The sequence below is a fragment of the Carya illinoinensis genome, chromosome 13 (genome assembly GCF_018687715.1).
Source record: "Carya illinoinensis cultivar Pawnee chromosome 13, C.illinoinensisPawnee_v1, whole genome shotgun sequence".
NCBI lineage: Eukaryota > Viridiplantae > Streptophyta > Magnoliopsida > Fagales > Juglandaceae > Carya > Carya illinoinensis.
Genome location: NC_056764.1, coordinates 20,386,409 through 20,403,913, shown reverse-complemented (window position 1 = coordinate 20,403,913; position 17,505 = coordinate 20,386,409). Strand labels below are relative to the sequence as shown.

At 39.7% G+C, this 17,505-nt stretch overlaps 1 protein-coding gene across 1 annotated transcript; it reads left to right on the top strand.

The window, feature by feature from the left end:
• The first annotated feature begins 434 nt into the window (after nucleotides 1–434).
• LOC122291027 lies at nucleotides 435–1,214 on the top strand. Its single transcript, XM_043098676.1, has one exon. The coding sequence runs from the start codon at nucleotides 435–437 to the stop codon at nucleotides 1,212–1,214; it is 780 nt and encodes a 259-aa protein (XP_042954610.1).
• The last annotated feature ends 16,291 nt before the right edge of the window (nucleotides 1,215–17,505 follow it).

The window sequence follows — 17,505 nt, the reverse complement described above, 5'->3', positions numbered from 1 at the left end:
AACAATCTCCATGCAAATTTCGTCTAAAGGGACCTCTGCACTTCAAGGAAGTTTCACATGCCAAGTCCCCCTTCCTTGTAAGGTTTGCATATTTGATCCCAAGCACACCATTCCATCCTCGATTTCCCATTCAATTCTCCCCGAAAAAATGTAGAAATCAAAGAGTTGAGTTTTTTGAAAACCTTCATAGGCACATTTAAAACCACCAAAGGGTGTGTAGCCATACATGATAAAAAAAAATGTTCCAAGAGTGTAAGCCTACCACCTTGAGATGGTAAATGCAATTTCCAGCTAGCTACTTTCCTCCGAATCTTCTCAATAAGTGGTTCCAAGTTAAAAATGTTGAAAAAAATACTCCTTCCTACAAGCATTTTTCTTTCCTCTCCTAGGGTTTTCTTTCGTTCTTAAAGATTGTTGCTGAGGGCCCCTTGGTGATGGTTCCTCCTCCGTTACGATCGTTTGCAAAATTGGTTCAGGATTCCCCTCAACCTATTCCTGAGGTCTTGGTTCCTTTTCAGGCTCCTAAAACGACGGATGGGGAGGTGTGCATTTTATTCACTAAGGATGAAATTGATAAATCGGCATTTCCATTTTGGTTCTCTATTGTTCTTAAATTTCTATGCCAAAGGCCTTCCTTAGATTCAATCAGAGCATTTATTCATTCTAGATGGGGTCTCATTAACCAACCTATTGTTTCATCGATGTTAAGACCTCGCAATGCTTTCATAAGGATGTTGTCTGAGGAGGATTTTGTTAAAGCTTTGATGAGGAAGGTGACAGATATTGATGGTGTGGCTTACCGTGTTTTCCAGTGGACTATAGAATTTCAGGAGGATAAAGAACCTATTAATGTACCTGTCTGGATTTCTTTCCCAGGCCCTCCCCCGAACTTTTATCACGACTCATTCTTGCGCAGTATTCCAGCTCCACTCGGGCGATATCTGAAACGAGATAACCCTACCAAATGTGCTACACCTACAGAGGGGGCAAGAGTACGTATTGGGATTGACATTTCTAAGGAGCCTTTGAAGGCATTCTGGATTGGTATCCCTCGACAGCCTCATAGTTTCTTGCAGGAAGTGATCTATAAGACGTTACCCGCATACTGCACGAAATGTAATATGCAAGGACATAATGACAAGACATGTAAGAGGAATGCTCAGAAAAAGGTGCGTGATCAGAACCCTAAAATTGGCGGTGGAAAGGTGGATTAGAAATGGGTATGTAGAGATTAGAAAAAAAAAAAAAAAACTAGCGGCGAAGGAGACGGTTATGGAGCAAAGAATTGTGGTGTTTCAAGAAGAAGAAGCAAGTGGACTAGTGACTTTTCAAGAGGGAGAAACACACAAACCAGTAGATACCCCATAAATCACAAACAATCTGGTTGATAAATTGAGTATTTTACGAGAGGAAGTGGAAATTATGGATGGGGTCAGTGTGCCAATGCCGGCATCTCCCCAAGAGGATCTGGGCATACAAAATGAAAATTCGTTGAAAGAGGGTGGATCCGAATTGCATGACGTACCAAATGTGATGGAGAATACTAGTGAGTTGCAGGAACCTGCATCGATTTCTGAGGCCTTTCTTGGTGTGGATGGTCATGATGGTTTGATTGTGGATGGTAATGTGGATGAACATGGTTTGATTGTTGTGGGAGGTCACGATGGGATTCATATGGAGACAAATGATGATAATGTAGTTGTGCCAAATATCACTGAGAGAGAAGAAGGGGAAATTCAGGTTTGTTCAGAGTCGGAAATGGGTAGACCCTTACAGCATTTTGCCAGAGGAAAGGATTGTCTCTTAGATTCTAATGCACAAGTAGAGACAGATATGAGAGAAAGAAAGGTTGTTAAAATTAGGGGCTCTTCACGGGTTAAAAGCAAACCCTCTAGACTTGATCTATGATGAGTTCCCACTTATTTTGGAATGTAAGAGGCTTGGGTACGTTGAGAAGTAGACTAAAGAAATTACTTGTGAAATTGAAGCCTAAAGTTTTAATGCTTGCTGAGCCTATGATTTCTCATAGTCGAATTCAAGTATGGAGAGATCAGTTTATAGTGTAGGCCTAATTTGATAGAAGATACTAATTTGGTAGTGCAGGCCATGGGGGATCAGTTTATTACTGTGAGAATGTTGGATAACTTGAAACCTATTTACATGACACTGGTTTATGATAAATGTTATTATCAAGGCCGTCGACGTTTATGGAATGATCTAGAAATGACTAATACGCATAATGTGCCAAGGATTGTTGTTGGTGATTTCAATATCATTAGAAACAATAGTGAAAGAAGTGGTCAAAGGCCTAGAAACTCAGTGGCAATTGATGACTTTAACAATTCTATTGATATATGTGGGTTACTGGTGATGCAGTTTAGTGGGTCATCGATGTCGTGGTGCAATGGACATATTAATTTTACTCAAAGTTGGGCTTTTCTAGATCGTTGCTTCTTTAATACTTCGGGTTGTGATGAGTATCCTGAAGCTCATCTACAATACTTGGCTAGAACGTCGTCTAATCATGCGCCCATGCATATTATGTTGGCCAGGAAGGTGGTGCCTTACGGTTTTTCATCTTTTAAATTTCAGCAAATGTGGACTTGACATGAATCTTTTCTTGAATGTGTTTCCAAGGCTTGGCCAGGAGAAGTGTCGGGCTCAGCTTTGTCCAGATTGGCTTTTAAGCTTAAATCCTTAAAAGCTGCTGCTCTTAGGGTCTAGAATAAACATGTGTTTGGGAGGACAGATCTGAACATTGCACATCTAGAATTGTGTATTTAGGAAATTGAAGATAATTTACAGCGCTCTTATACTCAAAGGGAGGAGATGGATCTCACTGCTTCACAGCTGGAGCTTAAGGTATGGTTGGGTAGAGACGAACAGAGATTATCTCAACAGGCCAAACAACACTGGTTACATAAAGGTGAAGCTAATTCTGGTTCTTCCGAGCAGTCAGTCGACGTAATCATAGGCAAGTGGAAGAGATGAAACTTGCTGATGGTACTACTCTTAATACTCCTAAACAAGTACATAATGGTGCTTTGGCTTATTTTCAAAATTTTCTGGAGGCTTGGCCGATTGGTGATATGCCAAATTTGGAAGGCCTAGTTGATAAGTTGGTTACTGAGGTTGATAATGCTGAATTATGTAGAGTGCCATCTCAATAGGAAGTTAAGGAGACTATTTTCTCAATTCCAGTGGATAGTAGTCCGGGGCCTAATGGGTTTTGTTCGGGGTTCTATCGATCATGTTAGCATATTATTTACAAGGAGGTTGTCCAGGCGGTGGTAGAATTTTTCAGTGGTGCTATGCTTCCAAGATTTTATTTGGCCTCATTCTTGGTCTTAATTCCGAAAATTCCCAATCCCAATAGTTTTGATGAGTTCAAACCGATAAGTTTATGTTTGGCGTTTTATAAGATATGTTCCAAAATTCTGGTTACTCGGTTAACTTCGATATTATCCAAACTTATTTCGCCGGAACAAGGAGCATTTATTCAAGGTCGGAGTATTCTTGAAAATATTAGTTTGACCCAAGAGATGTTCCATGGTTTAAACAAACCATCTTGGGGGGGAAATGTTGTGATGAAGATTGATATGGCCAAAGCATATGATAGCATTGAATGGGATTTTCTTCTACATATGTTGTATTCCTTTGGTTTCTCTAAGTCGGTTTGTGGGATTATTCAAGGCATCACTACTCCTTGGTACTCAGTGGTAATGAATGGAATTCCTAAAGGTTTTTTCAAGGGTGGCCGAGGATTAATACAGGGTGATCCGTTATCCCCATATTTATTTATTCTAGTCGAGGAGATCCTTTCTAGGATGTTAAAAAGGATGTTAAAACAAGAAATAGAATTGGGGAAAATTATACCTTTTTATCATCCGAGGGGAGCTCCTATTACTTCCCATCTACTTTATGCGGATGATATAGTGATTTTTGCAATTGGTTGAAAGACATCTATGAAGTCTATCTCCAAGGTTCTCAAGCAATATGGAGAATGGTCGGGTCAAATGGTGAATGAGAGGAAATCTTCTGTATATTTCTCAAAACATGTGTCCACAGCTAAGCGTCGAATGATTCTACACTTAACTGGTTTTAGTGAAGGGGAATTTCCGTTCAATTATTTGAGTATTCCAATAGTCTCGGGAAGACTCCTTGTGGCACATTTTGAAGGAATAATAAACAGAGTTCGAGATTGAATAGAGGGGTAGAAGGCTAGACTTTTGTCCAGTGGTGCTCACCTTTTACTTTTAAAGCATGTTTTGCAAAGCATTCTTATTCACTGCCTCTCAATTTTACACACTCCTAAGGTGGTGATGGATAAATTGAAGCAAATTTGAGTACCTTCTTTTGGGGAGTTAGATATGGGAAGCTGAAAAAAGATGGTGGGCTTGGGAGGAACTCTGTAGGCCAGTTACTAAAGGGGGTGTTGGACTATGTAATTTGCATGAGGTTCAGGTTTCACATCATACGAAATTGGTTTGGAACTTATTACATGGTAATTCGATTTGGTCGAAGTTTTTTCTTGCTAAATATGTAGGCCAGAAACATATTTCTATTGTGGACCCTTCAAAAGTTTCAAAATTCTGGAAAATGTTATTGCATAATTCGCCGGTAGTGCAAAAATTTTCTCAGTGGAAGGTCAGAGAAGGAAATTTATCTTTTTGGCATGACAAGTGGTCTTCGGATAGCCCTCTTATTGATCACCATGAAGCTAGAGACTCACCAACCTTATTATTAGAAGATTGCAAGACTAAAAGTGGATGGAAGGTGAAAGTTTTCGATCGGCTGGTCGGGATGGAAAAATCAAAACAGATCATTGCAGAACTGGGAAGAGTGAAGCAGGGGAAAGATGTGATTAGAGATGAGAGAAGTGATTAGAGATTTTAAAGGAAACTTGGTTTCTGGTTTTGCTATAAACACTAGTATTTGGTCCAACAACTTTGCTGAATTTATGGGCTTGCCACCATTCACAAAAACTAAAAGATCATCCGCATAGAGTAAATGTGTGAGAAGAGGCCCACCCACAGGATGAGAAAAACATCCAATTCGACACTCTTCAAAATTCTTGCGAAGTAATCTTGACAACACCTCCGCCATAATAATAAATAAATTTGGAGATAGCGGATCACCTTGTCTTAGACCCTGAGCCGGTTGGAAGAAACCCTTGAAAGTCCCATTCATCATAATGGAGAACCAAGGGGACTGAACACACTCCCTTACAAGATTACAAACCTGATGAGAAAAGCCAATAGATGTTAACACATTCAATAAAAATTGCCAATTTACGCAATTATAGGCTTTGGTCGTATGAATGTTCACCATAATGTTGCCACCCTTTGTTTTCTTATTCAGAGAGTGAACCAATTCCTAAGCCAAAGTGATGTTTTCAAAGATGCTGCGGCCTGGAATAAACTCTCCTTATTCATGAGAAATCAACTGAGATGAATAAGGTGTCATCATTTGCACGAGAGCCTTAGAAGAAATATTATACACAACTGAACAATGGCTGATAGGTCAGAAATTGTCAAAACTCTTAGGATCCTCTACCTTCGAAATCAACACTAGATATGATGCCGTGTAAAATCTAGGTAAACCAGAACTTGAAAAGAACTCCTTGGTTGCCTCAACAACATCCTCTTTGATCAAATCACATCAACTTAAATAGAAACCCGAGCCAAACTCATCCAGTCCAGGTGAGCTCTATTTCAGAATTGATTTCAAATAAGCCAAAATCTCAGTCTCAGACAGGGCTATAGCAAGAGCCAAATTATTTTCCTCAGATATAGAGCACTATATAAGAGGTGTGAGATCCACCTGTTCAGCAATAGAATCATTTGAAAGAGAGTTTTGAAAATAATTTAAAGCTTCTTGATGGACCTGTTCTGGCAAGTTCAAAATGACTCCATTCTCTAGCTGCATGTTCTGTATGACTTTATTTTTTCTCCGTTGGTTAACAACTGCATGGAAGTATTTTCCATTCCAGTCACCCTCTAAAAGCCACCTCTTTTTTGCCAATTGAGAGAGTCTGGATTCTTCACGTCATTCCTATGAATCCAGTTCAAGTTTAGTCACCAAGAAATCACATTCTACCTCATTATCATAGCCCCCTTATAACTGACTCTCTAAGGCCTCCAATCTCTCTTCTAATTCTTTAACGGTCTGCCCCCACATGCCCAAATGCCTGTTTAATCCAAGCTCGTAGCGCAAGCTTTATTTTCTTCAGTTTTTTTGCCAACCTTACAAGACTCACAGATGTAGTAGGTTCCTTCCATACTTCTTCCACACATCGCAAAAAATCTTCATGAGATACCCACATATTTTGAAAGCGAAAAGGATGATGGCCATAGCTTACCCCTGGTTTTTGGGAGTGAATGAGCATAGGACAATGATCTGATGTCATCCATTGAAGATATTCAAAGAAAGCTTAATGAAACCTATTTGCGAAATGGGTATTAATCAATGCTCTATCAAGCCTTGCCTAGCTTCAAGTCTACCCCTCATGGCCATTACACCACCATGACAGTCGGCATCCCATAACCTGAAGCTCCAATAAATCAAAGTGGTCAATACAATTATTAGAATTTACCATAGAAGCTAGCAGCGTTAGATGGCCACCCACTCTTTCACTATCTTCCTAGATAATATTGAAGTCCCCTACCATAAGCCAAAGGGACTCATTGGCATCAACCACCTCTAAACTTTGCCATAGCTCTCTACATTCCACAGCCCCATCCACAACCAAGGCCATCTGTTGTTCTAAGGTGGTCGTGGGTTGAGACAAGGTGACCCCATATCTCCTTATCTTTTCATTATTGTGGAGGAAATCCTTTCGAGGATGATAAAAAATTAGATACATATGGGTAAGATTGTTCCGTTTTATCATCCAAGGGGTACTCCTATTATTTCTCACCTTCTTTATGCAGATGATATAGTTCTTTTCTGTAATGGGGGCAAGGCATCCTTGAAAGCTATTACTGGTGTGTTGAGGAAGTATGAACAGTGGTTGGGGCAAGCAGTTAGCAAAAACAAATCTTCTATTTATTTCTCTTCGTAGGTTTCTGCTTCTAGATGTCGGGCTCTTCTTCGGTTCACTAGTTTTAAGGAAAGAATTTTTCCTTTTAAATATTTGGGAGTTCTTATTATTTCTGGAAGATTGAAGATTGCTCACTTTGATGATTTGATTGCTAAAGTTCAGACCAGATTGGAGGGTTGGCAAACCAGATTGTTATCTAGCGAGGCGCGGTTGATTCTTATTAAACATGTCCTCCAAAGCATACCCGTACACATTCTTTCTATCTTAAGGACTCCTAAAGCCGTGATTGAGAAACTGCAAAGAATCATTAGTACATTTTTTGGGGTGTCAGAGATGGGAAAGCTAAGAAAAAATGGCATTCTTGGATGGACATTTGTAAGCCTGTCTCGGAAGGAGGGTTGGGCATTCGTAGTCTCCAAGATGTGCAATCTTCTCTCCACATGAAGTTAGCTTGGAATTTTTTGCAAGGTACTTCTCTTTGGTCCAATTTTTTTCATGCTAAATATGTTGGTGACAAACATATCTCTATGGTGGAATCTACGAAAGATTCTATTTTTTGGAAGATGATTTTGCATAATATTCCTTTAGTGCAAGCTAATTCTAAATGGAAAGTGCGGGAGGGTAAAATCCATTTTTGGCTTGATAAGTGGGCTGATGATGGCCCTCTTTGTACTAATACTCGGATTTCAGATATGCCGAACCTTAAATTGAAAGATTGCAAATCTGGGTTGGGCTAGAATATGGATCTGTTTACTCGGTTGGTTGGTCATCAAAAAGCTGAGGATCTTATTTTGCAATTGGGTCGGGTTAAAAATGGGAAGGATGTTTCGATTTGGCTCCCTAATGCTGATGGGCTTTTCTCTACCAAAAGTGCTTGGAATTGTATTCGAACAAGGGGCCCAGATTTCCCTTGGGCAAAATGGGTCTGGCATCTTGCCCTTCCCAAGAAGATGTCGATTACTATGTGGAAAGCCATTCATGATTGTCTCCCGGTGGATGACAGAATACGCAGAATAGGTATTCCTATTGCCTCCTGTTGCGATTGTTGCTCTGAACCTGAGTATGAAGATCTTAATCATAGTCTTGCGAGAGGTAATTTTGCTGAAAAAATTTGGTGTATTTGTTCGGCAGTGCTTGGTATTCCTTGGAGGGAAGGTTGGAGTTGGAGACAGCGGGTGGAGTGTTGGTATAGGCAGGCAAAAAATTCTACTCGCTCTGGTCAATTGTTGGGTCTTCTTCCGGCCATCATAACTTGGCGTTTATGGGGTCGGCGTTGTAAGGCCAGGATGGAAGGTTTGATGGAATCGGTTCAACAGGTGTGGTGTTCTATCAAATATTGGGTCTCCTGGACTGCTTTAAAGATTAAGGATGTTAATTTGCTCTCTAAGCAAGATGAAGGAGTTCTACATTGTTTCAATATGCCTATTAATATGATGAGAAAAGAGATAGTTATTCCGATTAAATGGAAGTCTCCTAAGCAGGGTTGGGTTAAATTGAATGTGGATGGGTGTTCTCTTGGTAATCCAGGTCCTTCAGGTGCCGGTGGCATTATTCGGGATGATAAAGGGAACATGCTTTGTGGGTTTGCAGTTGAAATAGGGCATAACTCAAATAATCATGCAGAGTTCATGGGTTTACTTCATGGACTTCGTCACATTGGTTTAATGGGTGTTGTATCAGTGGAAATTGAACTTGATTCCATGTTAGTCCTTAACTAGTTGAGAAACAAATGCTGTGGCCTTTGGTATATGGAAGATTATTGGGATGAAATTCAAAGTCGTCTAGCTGGGCTTCATGTCTCTCTTGGTCACTGCTTTAGGGAATGTAATTCGGTCGCGGATGGCTTTGCCAAACTGGGTGCCAATGGTCAAACTGTTTTCTAGTCTTCCTTATCAGAGCTGCCTGCTCACATTAGAGGTAATATCCGGTTGGATAAAGGAGGTTTCCCTTACCTTCGAAAAATTCGAAGACGTTGCTAGATGTTACTGGCTTTGTCTTTATCTCCAGGTATGTCCCTCTTTGCACTCCGTTATTTCCTTTCTTAATCTTTGTTCGTGCAGGTTTGTCTTTTGCAGGTTCTACTTTGAGGTTTTGGTTTTGTTTTCGTAGGGCCAATGTTTTGTTTTTTGAGTTTTTTTATTGGTTTTTAGGTTTGGGTTTTCGTTTTTTTGTAGCCCCCAGGCCTTGGGTTGTAACCACGGTTTTCCTCCGCCATAAGTGAGGGTTTTTTAATAAATTTGGGACGGGGCTACTATGTGTGTGGTTTTCGGCTCTTCCTAAAAAAAAAAAAAAAAAAGAAAGAAAAAAAAAAGGCTATCTGTTGTTCTATCACATGCTCTTTCTCCCCCTCCTTTGCTACCCCATCTGCAACTCCATCCATAACCAAAACCATGGTTTGCTCCATCATGTGTTCTTTCTCTCCCTGCTTCTCAACCCCACCGGCTACTCCATCTGCCACGAAGGTGACTTGCTCCTTCTCACTGGTTTCTTCTTTCACACTAGTTTTTTCCTTCCATACTCACTGGTTCTTGATCTGCACACGGTTAGTTATCCCCCCTCCTATCTTGTGTTGCATCTCCCCCTTACGACAAACCACTTTCGTCTACCCTTGTCACATCAACTTATCTATTCAATATATACCACTTAAATGTTTTCTCTTCAAGATGAATGGGCTCTTGCCCCAAACTGGCTGAGTGCACTCATGTGGTGACCTTTAAATTAAAGAACAGAAACCCGTAATTATGACTTGAGAAGTAGGTAGGGCGTCGGGGCTTGTCCCAAAAAAGAGGAAGGCCAGGAGAGCCCTATGGGAATGGGCTAATAGCAAAAAAACAGACGCACCTGAGATCTAGATCGGCGTGCAAAAGTGAGACAACACATTAACAAACAGGCCCCTACCTGAAAAATTCATGAGAAGCCACACCGCATTAAATAACCCGCATTAAATAACCCATACAGGATCACAGCCCGGCCTAAGATCTTGTCCCTGATAGAACACCTAGAGAGAGACCACACCTCACCACCTATCTCGACTCAACGAACTCGCGAGAGAATTAGAATTAAATGCAATGACATGGCACCCAGTACAAGAAATGAACACTCCAGGCTTAGAGGAGAAGGAGAGGCTCAACCTTAAGGGGAGAATATAATGCTAAAATGTAGGTAAAATAGCTACTTGCTCTAGTTCAATATTTTTTGGTTGATTCTCCAAGAAATATTCTAACTTAATCATTGAAGGCAACCCGGGGACTCCAATCCATTCTACTTTCTGATTGCAAGTTACAAGAAGACATGGCTGTCATTACAGAAAATTTCCTTAACATTTAGCACCGTCTATGGGATTTTTCATTGCCCGTATCTTAACGTACTTTTTGTAGGCCTGTAGAATACCTACTTTTCGTATCAGGAATAAAACCATACAAAGCTAGTCACATCTTTTCTCTCTTTATAATACACATATTTTAATTAAGGGATTTTTCCCAAAAAAATGCTTATCAAAACAATATAACGGACAATTTTATGGAAAAAAATATATACAACTTTTCAGAGATGTAAAAAAACAAACATATGAAGCCAATAGAAATCAAATCAAATAAACCAAAGTAAACCTTAGTAATAATGTCTTTTTTTTTTTTGTTATTTTTAGATATATTAAATTATGTTTTTATAATTCAATATAATTTTAAAGAAATAATTTCATTTTTCTTGTGAATTTATTTTAATGTATGGTTTATCTCAATAAATTAGTCTTTTTAATTGTTTTTCAATATTTAAAAAATTAAACTAGATAAGTCAATAGTTTGAGCTTGTAACATATTCGTTTGAATGTCAAAAATATAAATAAATGGCAGCCAAATTTGTTAGATCAGTTCAAATCATATACTATATTTGTTCTACTTTTTGGACAAAATATAGACATCGTCCCAAATAAGCAAATTTTAGGATGAAATTTTGTTTGAAAATTTTTTTCATTCCACACACATTTCATCGTAAAACATAAATTTATTGATGTCTTTTTATTTTTTTCTCATTTCTCAAGGGATTTTATATTTTTTTCTTTTCTTAAGTTTTGTGAACCTCAATCGACTCGCTTTGAGACCCAACAACAATATTAGAAAAAACAAACCCAAGAACGCCAAACTCAAGTCTATGGATGGAGAATTTAGACCCGTTGAGAACTCGTTTCAAGAACCTAGATTATATCAAAATCTAGACCCGTTGAAATCCCGTCTCAAGAACCCAAATTACGATGAGGAACGCCACAAAGGTTGTGATTTACCTTTGATAAGTTCAAGAGTTCAATTAAGAACAAGAGGAGAAAACTCACTCACAATTAAAATTCGAAATAAAATAATGTCTGCCTTGAAATGACTGATTACACCTTTAAATACCCTCCCCAAAACATGATAAAACCCTAGACTAAAATTTGAGACCCTTTCTCTCAAAAATGCCCTTTGTGAACAGTAGCCGCGTGTACTGTAGCGTGAACAGTGTCATGCTACAGTACTTCTAAACCCTAGTTCAAATAAGTAAGACATATGTGGTGGTTAAGCATCCTCAAGCCCACTTATTCAAAACTAATAATAAAAATCCTTTAAACAAATTGAAAGCCTTAATATCTAAAGGCCATATTTCTAAGTCAAGTCTTCCACAGCTTGGATCAAGTGGATCAAAGCTGGTTTTTCTTCTTTCAAGCCCATCTTGAGTGTTGGGCTCTTGCTAGCTTCTTCCCAAGTGGTTTGTACTAATCTTTGCATTGCTTCCTTGATCTTCTTGGCTCTCGATCTTGTAATTGGCCCATCTGGAACTTGCAAAGGATCTTTAAGAGTAGGCCTGCCTTGGTTCCCATCATTCCCCCTCTCCTCAAAAGGATTCGACCTCGAATCTTCACCTACGTCAAAAGGAGAAAGATCAGAAACATTGAAGGTAGCAGACACATTATACTCACCTGGGAGATCTACTTTATAGGCATTGTCATTAATTTTCTCAAGGATTTGGAAAGGTCCATCTCCTCGAGGATGCAACTTAGTCCTCCGAAAAGCTGGGAATCTTTCTTTGCGCATGTGAACCCAAACCCAATCTCCAGGTTCAAAGATGACACGCCTTCGCCCTTTATTGGCTTGGGAAGCAACTCTTTCATTCTTTTGCGCAATTTGAAGCCGTACCCTCTCATGGAGTGACTTCACCAACTTCGCCTTCTTTTGTCCATCCAAGCTACTCCTACCATCAACCGGTAAAGGCATCAAATCTAAAGGGGTAAGCGGATTGAATCCATAAACAATTTCGAAAGGAGAATATGAAGTAGTAGTATGCATGGTCCTATTATATTCAAACTCTATGAATGGCAAACAATCCTCCCAAGTTTTTAAATTCTTATGAACAACAGTGCGTAAAAGCTGAGTTAAGGTCCTATTAACTACTTCAGTTTGACCATCAGTCTGCGGATGACAAGTAGTGGAAAATAAGAGCTTGGTACCCAATTTCCCCCACAACACCTTCCAAAAGTAGCTAAGGAATTTAACATCCCTATCAGAAACAATACTCCTGGGAACACCATGGAGTCGCACTATCTCCCTGAAAAACAAGTCAGCTATGTTTGTGGCATCATCTGTTTTATGGCATGGAATGAAATGTGCCATTTTACTAAATCTATCCACAACCACAAAAATAGAATCTCTACCCCTTTTGGTCCTAGGTAGCCCCAAAACAAAGTCCATAGATATGTCGACCCATGGTTCACTAGGAACGGGTAAGGGTGTATACAACCCATGTGGCAACACTTTAGATTTGGCCTTCCTACATGTAATGCACCTGCCACAAATGCGAGTGACATCTCTCTTCATCTTAGGCCAAAAGAAATGTTCATGCAAAATATCCAAAGTCTTCTTGACACCAAAGTGTCCCATTAATCCACCACCATGTGCCTCACGCACTAGTAATTCATGCATAGAACAACCTGGCACACAAAGTTTGTTTTCTTTAAACAAGTAACCCTCATGCTTGTAAAACTTACCAAATGCCACCTTATCACATGCCACGTACACATTAGAGAAGTCAGCGTCATCGGCATATAGGTCTTTTACATATTCAAACCCAAGCATCTTAGCACTCATAGAAGTAAGAAGTACATACCTTCGAGATAAAGCATCAGCAACAATGTTCTCCTTACCTTGCTTGTAACAGATGACATATGAAAATGTCTCAATGTATTCCATCCAACGAGCATGCCTTTTATTCAACTTACCTTGACCCTTGAGATGCTTTAATGATTCATGATCGGTATGGATCACAAATTCCCTAGGCCATAGGTAGTGCTGCCAAGTCTCCAATGCACGAACAAGAGCATAAAGCTCTTTGTCATAAGTAGGGTACTTGAGTGAGGCCCCACTTAACTTTTCACTGAAGAAAGCTATGGGCCGCCTATCCTGCATCAACAGCTCCAATCCCTATACCTGAGGCATCACATTCAATCTCAAAAGCTTTGTTAAAATCAGGTAATGCTAGCACAGGTGCAGAGCACAACCTTTCTTTAATGGTGGCAAAAGCATTCTCTTGAGTAGCCCCCCAATGAAACCCAACATTCTTTTTAATGACTTCAGTGAGTGGTGCAGCAATGGTGCTAAAATCTTTAACAAAACGCCAATAAAAGCTAGCTAAACCATGAAAGCTTCTTACCTCAGTGATACTCTTTGGCGTTGGCCACTCCTTGATGGCCTTGACTTTCTCTTCATCCACCTCAATACCCTTTGTACTAACAACATATCCAAGAAAAACAACTCTTTCCATGCAAAAGGTACATTTCTTGAAATTAGCATACAACTTTTCACATCTCAACACATCAAACACATATCTCAAATGCTCAATATGCTCATTTAAGTCCTTGCTGTACACTAGGATATCATCAAAATACACAACCACAAACTTGCCAATGAATGCACGTAGGACATGGTTCATCAATCTCATGAAAGTACTGGGCGCATTTGTAAGTCCAAATGGCATAACCAACCATTCATAAAGGCCATACTTAGTCTTAAAAGCAGTTTTCCATTCATCACCCTCTTTCATTCTAATTTGATGGTACCCACTTTTAAGATCAATTTTACTAAAAATACAAGAGCCATGCAATTCATCAAGCATATCATCTAATCTAGGAATGGGATGCCGATACTTTACCGTAATATTGTTGACCACCCTGCAACAACACACTTTCTCCACGTCCCATCCTTCTTTGGCACTAATAGCACTGGTATTGCACATGGGCTCATGCTCTCCCTCACGTAGCCCTTGCTCATCAAGTCCTCAATTTGCCTCTGAAGCTCCTTTGTCTCCTCTGGATTACTCCTATAGGCTGGTCGGTTTGGAATAGCAGCTCCAGGTACAAAATCAACCTGATGCTCAATGCCTCTAATGGGTGGCAACTCATTAGGCATCTCCTCTAGGAATACATCATCAAACTCCTGCAACAAGGAAATAGCCAAACTAGGAAGAGACTGGTGAGTGTCATCAAGAGTAAGATAAGACTCTTTATAGACAAGAAAAATCATAGGGCGATCTGCGAAGAAAGCCCTCTTAACCTCACTCTCTCTAGCATAGAAACTCACTTTTGTCTTTCATTTTCTCTCTGCAGACTCTCTTTCTTTTTTCTCTCGTGACTCTACTCTTTTTTCTCTACTCTCAGCCACATCTCTACTTTCTTTTTCACTCTTTTTGTTGTGCTCATTTTCACTATCACTCTTTCTTTTCTGCTCAATCTCTTTTTCACTCATTCTTTTTTGATCACTCTCATTTTTCACTCTTTCTTTTTTTATCACTCTCATTTTCACTCTTTCTTTTCTGAGCAACCTCACTTTTCAATTTCAATTGGTCTTCATAGACCTGGCTTGGAGTTAAAGGAGCAAGCTTGATTGTTTTGCCCTCCTTTACAAAGCTGTACATGTTTTTGAACCCATCATGTGTCACCCTCCTATCATATTGCCACGGCCTCCCTAACAAAATATGGCCAGCATGCATAGGCACAACATCACAAAGCACCTCATCCTGATACCTTCCAATTGAAAAAGGAACTAACACTTGTCTATCCACCCTAACTTCCCCACAATCATTCAACCACTACAATTTGTATGGTCTAGAGTGTTTTAAGGTTGGTAAATTCAATTTCTCAACCAAAGTAGTGCTAGCCACATTAGTACAACTCCCTCCATCAATAATCATACTACATACTTTGCTGTTGACGTGACATCTAGTATGGAAAATGTTCTCTCTTTGTTGCTCGGCATCATCCACCTTAATGTGTGTGTTGAGAGCACGCCTAGCAACAAGAGACTCACTCACAGCATATATCACTCCTTCATCATCACTAGCATCAACCAACTCGGGCACTCCATCACGATCATCCTCACTCTCAGTCATCACCTCCCCATTGTCACGCATAATCATCACTCACCTATTTGGACATTGAGAAGCAATGTGCCCTGAACCCAAACACTTAAAACATTTAATATCTCTATTCCTTGAAGGTTGAGATTCTACCTTGGCTTTGCTGCTAGGTCCCTCATCTTTGCCCTTAGGTGGTTCGATCTTTCTCTTTGCTTCAGCAGGATCATTCCTATCCCACTTTGATTTCCAAGTAGTGCTAGGAACCGAAGTGTACCTTGCTGTCCCTTTTCTCTTTAATTGCCTCTCCACCTCATAGCCATGTGCACCATGTCCTCTATCTCCACATAATGTTGCAATTCAACCACATTGGCTATATCTCTATTCAAACCACTCAAAAATCTAGCCATGGTGGCCTCCCGGTCCTCCTCTACATTAGCCCGAATCATAGCCACCTCCATCTCCTTATGGTAATCCTCCACACTCCTAGACCCCTGTGTAAGATTTTGGAGATTTTGATAAAGGTCCCTATAGTAGTGACTAGGCACAAATCTCCGCCTCATGAGAGCTTTCAACTCTCCCCATGTCTCTATAGGCCTCTCATGATTCCTCCTCCTAGTGGTCACTAATTGATCCCACCAAATAATAGCATAATCAGTGAATTCAATTACTGCCAACTTTACTTTCTTCTCCTCAGAGTAATTATGACAATCAAATACTAAATCTATTTTTTTTTCCCACTCTAGATAAACCTCTGGGTCAGTTCTACCTTGGAAAGATGGTATTGTCATTTTGATGCTCCCCAAGTCTCTATCGACACCATCCCGACCCCCTAGGTTCCCCTCAAATCCTCTTTCACGCCTAACTCCTCTATGTCTACCCAACCCAATTTCAGATGTTAGGTCTTCCTCATCCTCATCATCTCCTTCATTCTCATATGCATTTTCAACCCTAGGCTCACGTCGCCTCCGATTTCTCCCACCTTGCAAATTTCTAATCTCTGCTTGTTGTTGATTCATCCTATCCTCCATTTGTCCCAATAGCATGTTCATCCGCTCAAACTGTTGTTGCATGGCTTGCAACACAAATGAGTTATCTGCTATCCCCTTGGGTGATGAGCCACTGCGATGAGACATTGTAATGTGCAGCAAAAAGAAAATGTTAGCAGAAAAAAAAGGACCTCACACGCTCCCTTACGTGTTTACACTCAAATGATGGCACTCCACTCGTGTTTCACTCTGAATTGGCTTTTTTTTTTCGATAATAATCTCACACTCTCTTGCCTTTTACCTTGAGTTTTCCCACTCAAGTTCTTTCAGAACTAATTGAACTCAATCAAGACAAAGCAACCTTGTTTAATCCCAACTAGCAATTAGATCCAAGAAACAAGAACAAGAGAAACACGGAAGGAAAGAAACGACACGAGAATCACGGAAATTATACGAATGGAAGAGTGACTGTAACACAAGATACCAACTATAATGAAGGATGCACAACCCCTATGATGAAAGGCTCAAGAAAAAAAATTTTGGAGATTTTTCTACACTTTTTTTTTTTTCTGGACGATTTGTTTTTCTTTTCTTTTCTTTTCTTTTCTCAACAATTCATCCACAAACAGAAATATTCAATTGGGATAATCAAACAATTGAATTCAAACATATAAAAATTGACAAGGAAATAGAAGGGAATCAATGAAACCCTACAAATTTCAAACCCTAGATGGTGGAAATTTTGGCAGCCTAAGGAAAAACGAATTTCTGCACATTAGAACATTGAAGCCCTAGAATTTACGATGCAATAAATAAAAGATAGAATCAGACCTGATTGGAAATCTTGCCCTGAATACCAAATGATGTGAACCCCAATCGACTCGCTTTGAGACCCAACAACAATATTGGAAAAAACAAACCCAAGAACGCCAAACTCAAGTCTATAGATTATATCAAAATCTAGACCCGTTGAAATCCCGTCTCAAGAACCCAAATTATGAGGAGGAACGCCACAAAGGTTGTGATTTACCTTTGATAAGTTCAAGAGTTCAATTAAGAACAAGAGGAGAAAACTCACTCACAATTAAAATTCGAAATAAA

Excerpts from the sequence above, each read along its gene's own strand:
- LOC122291027 (XM_043098676.1), top strand. The coding sequence starts at position 435 with ATGGTTCCTCCTCCGTTACGATCGTTTGCAAAATTGGTTCAGGATTCC.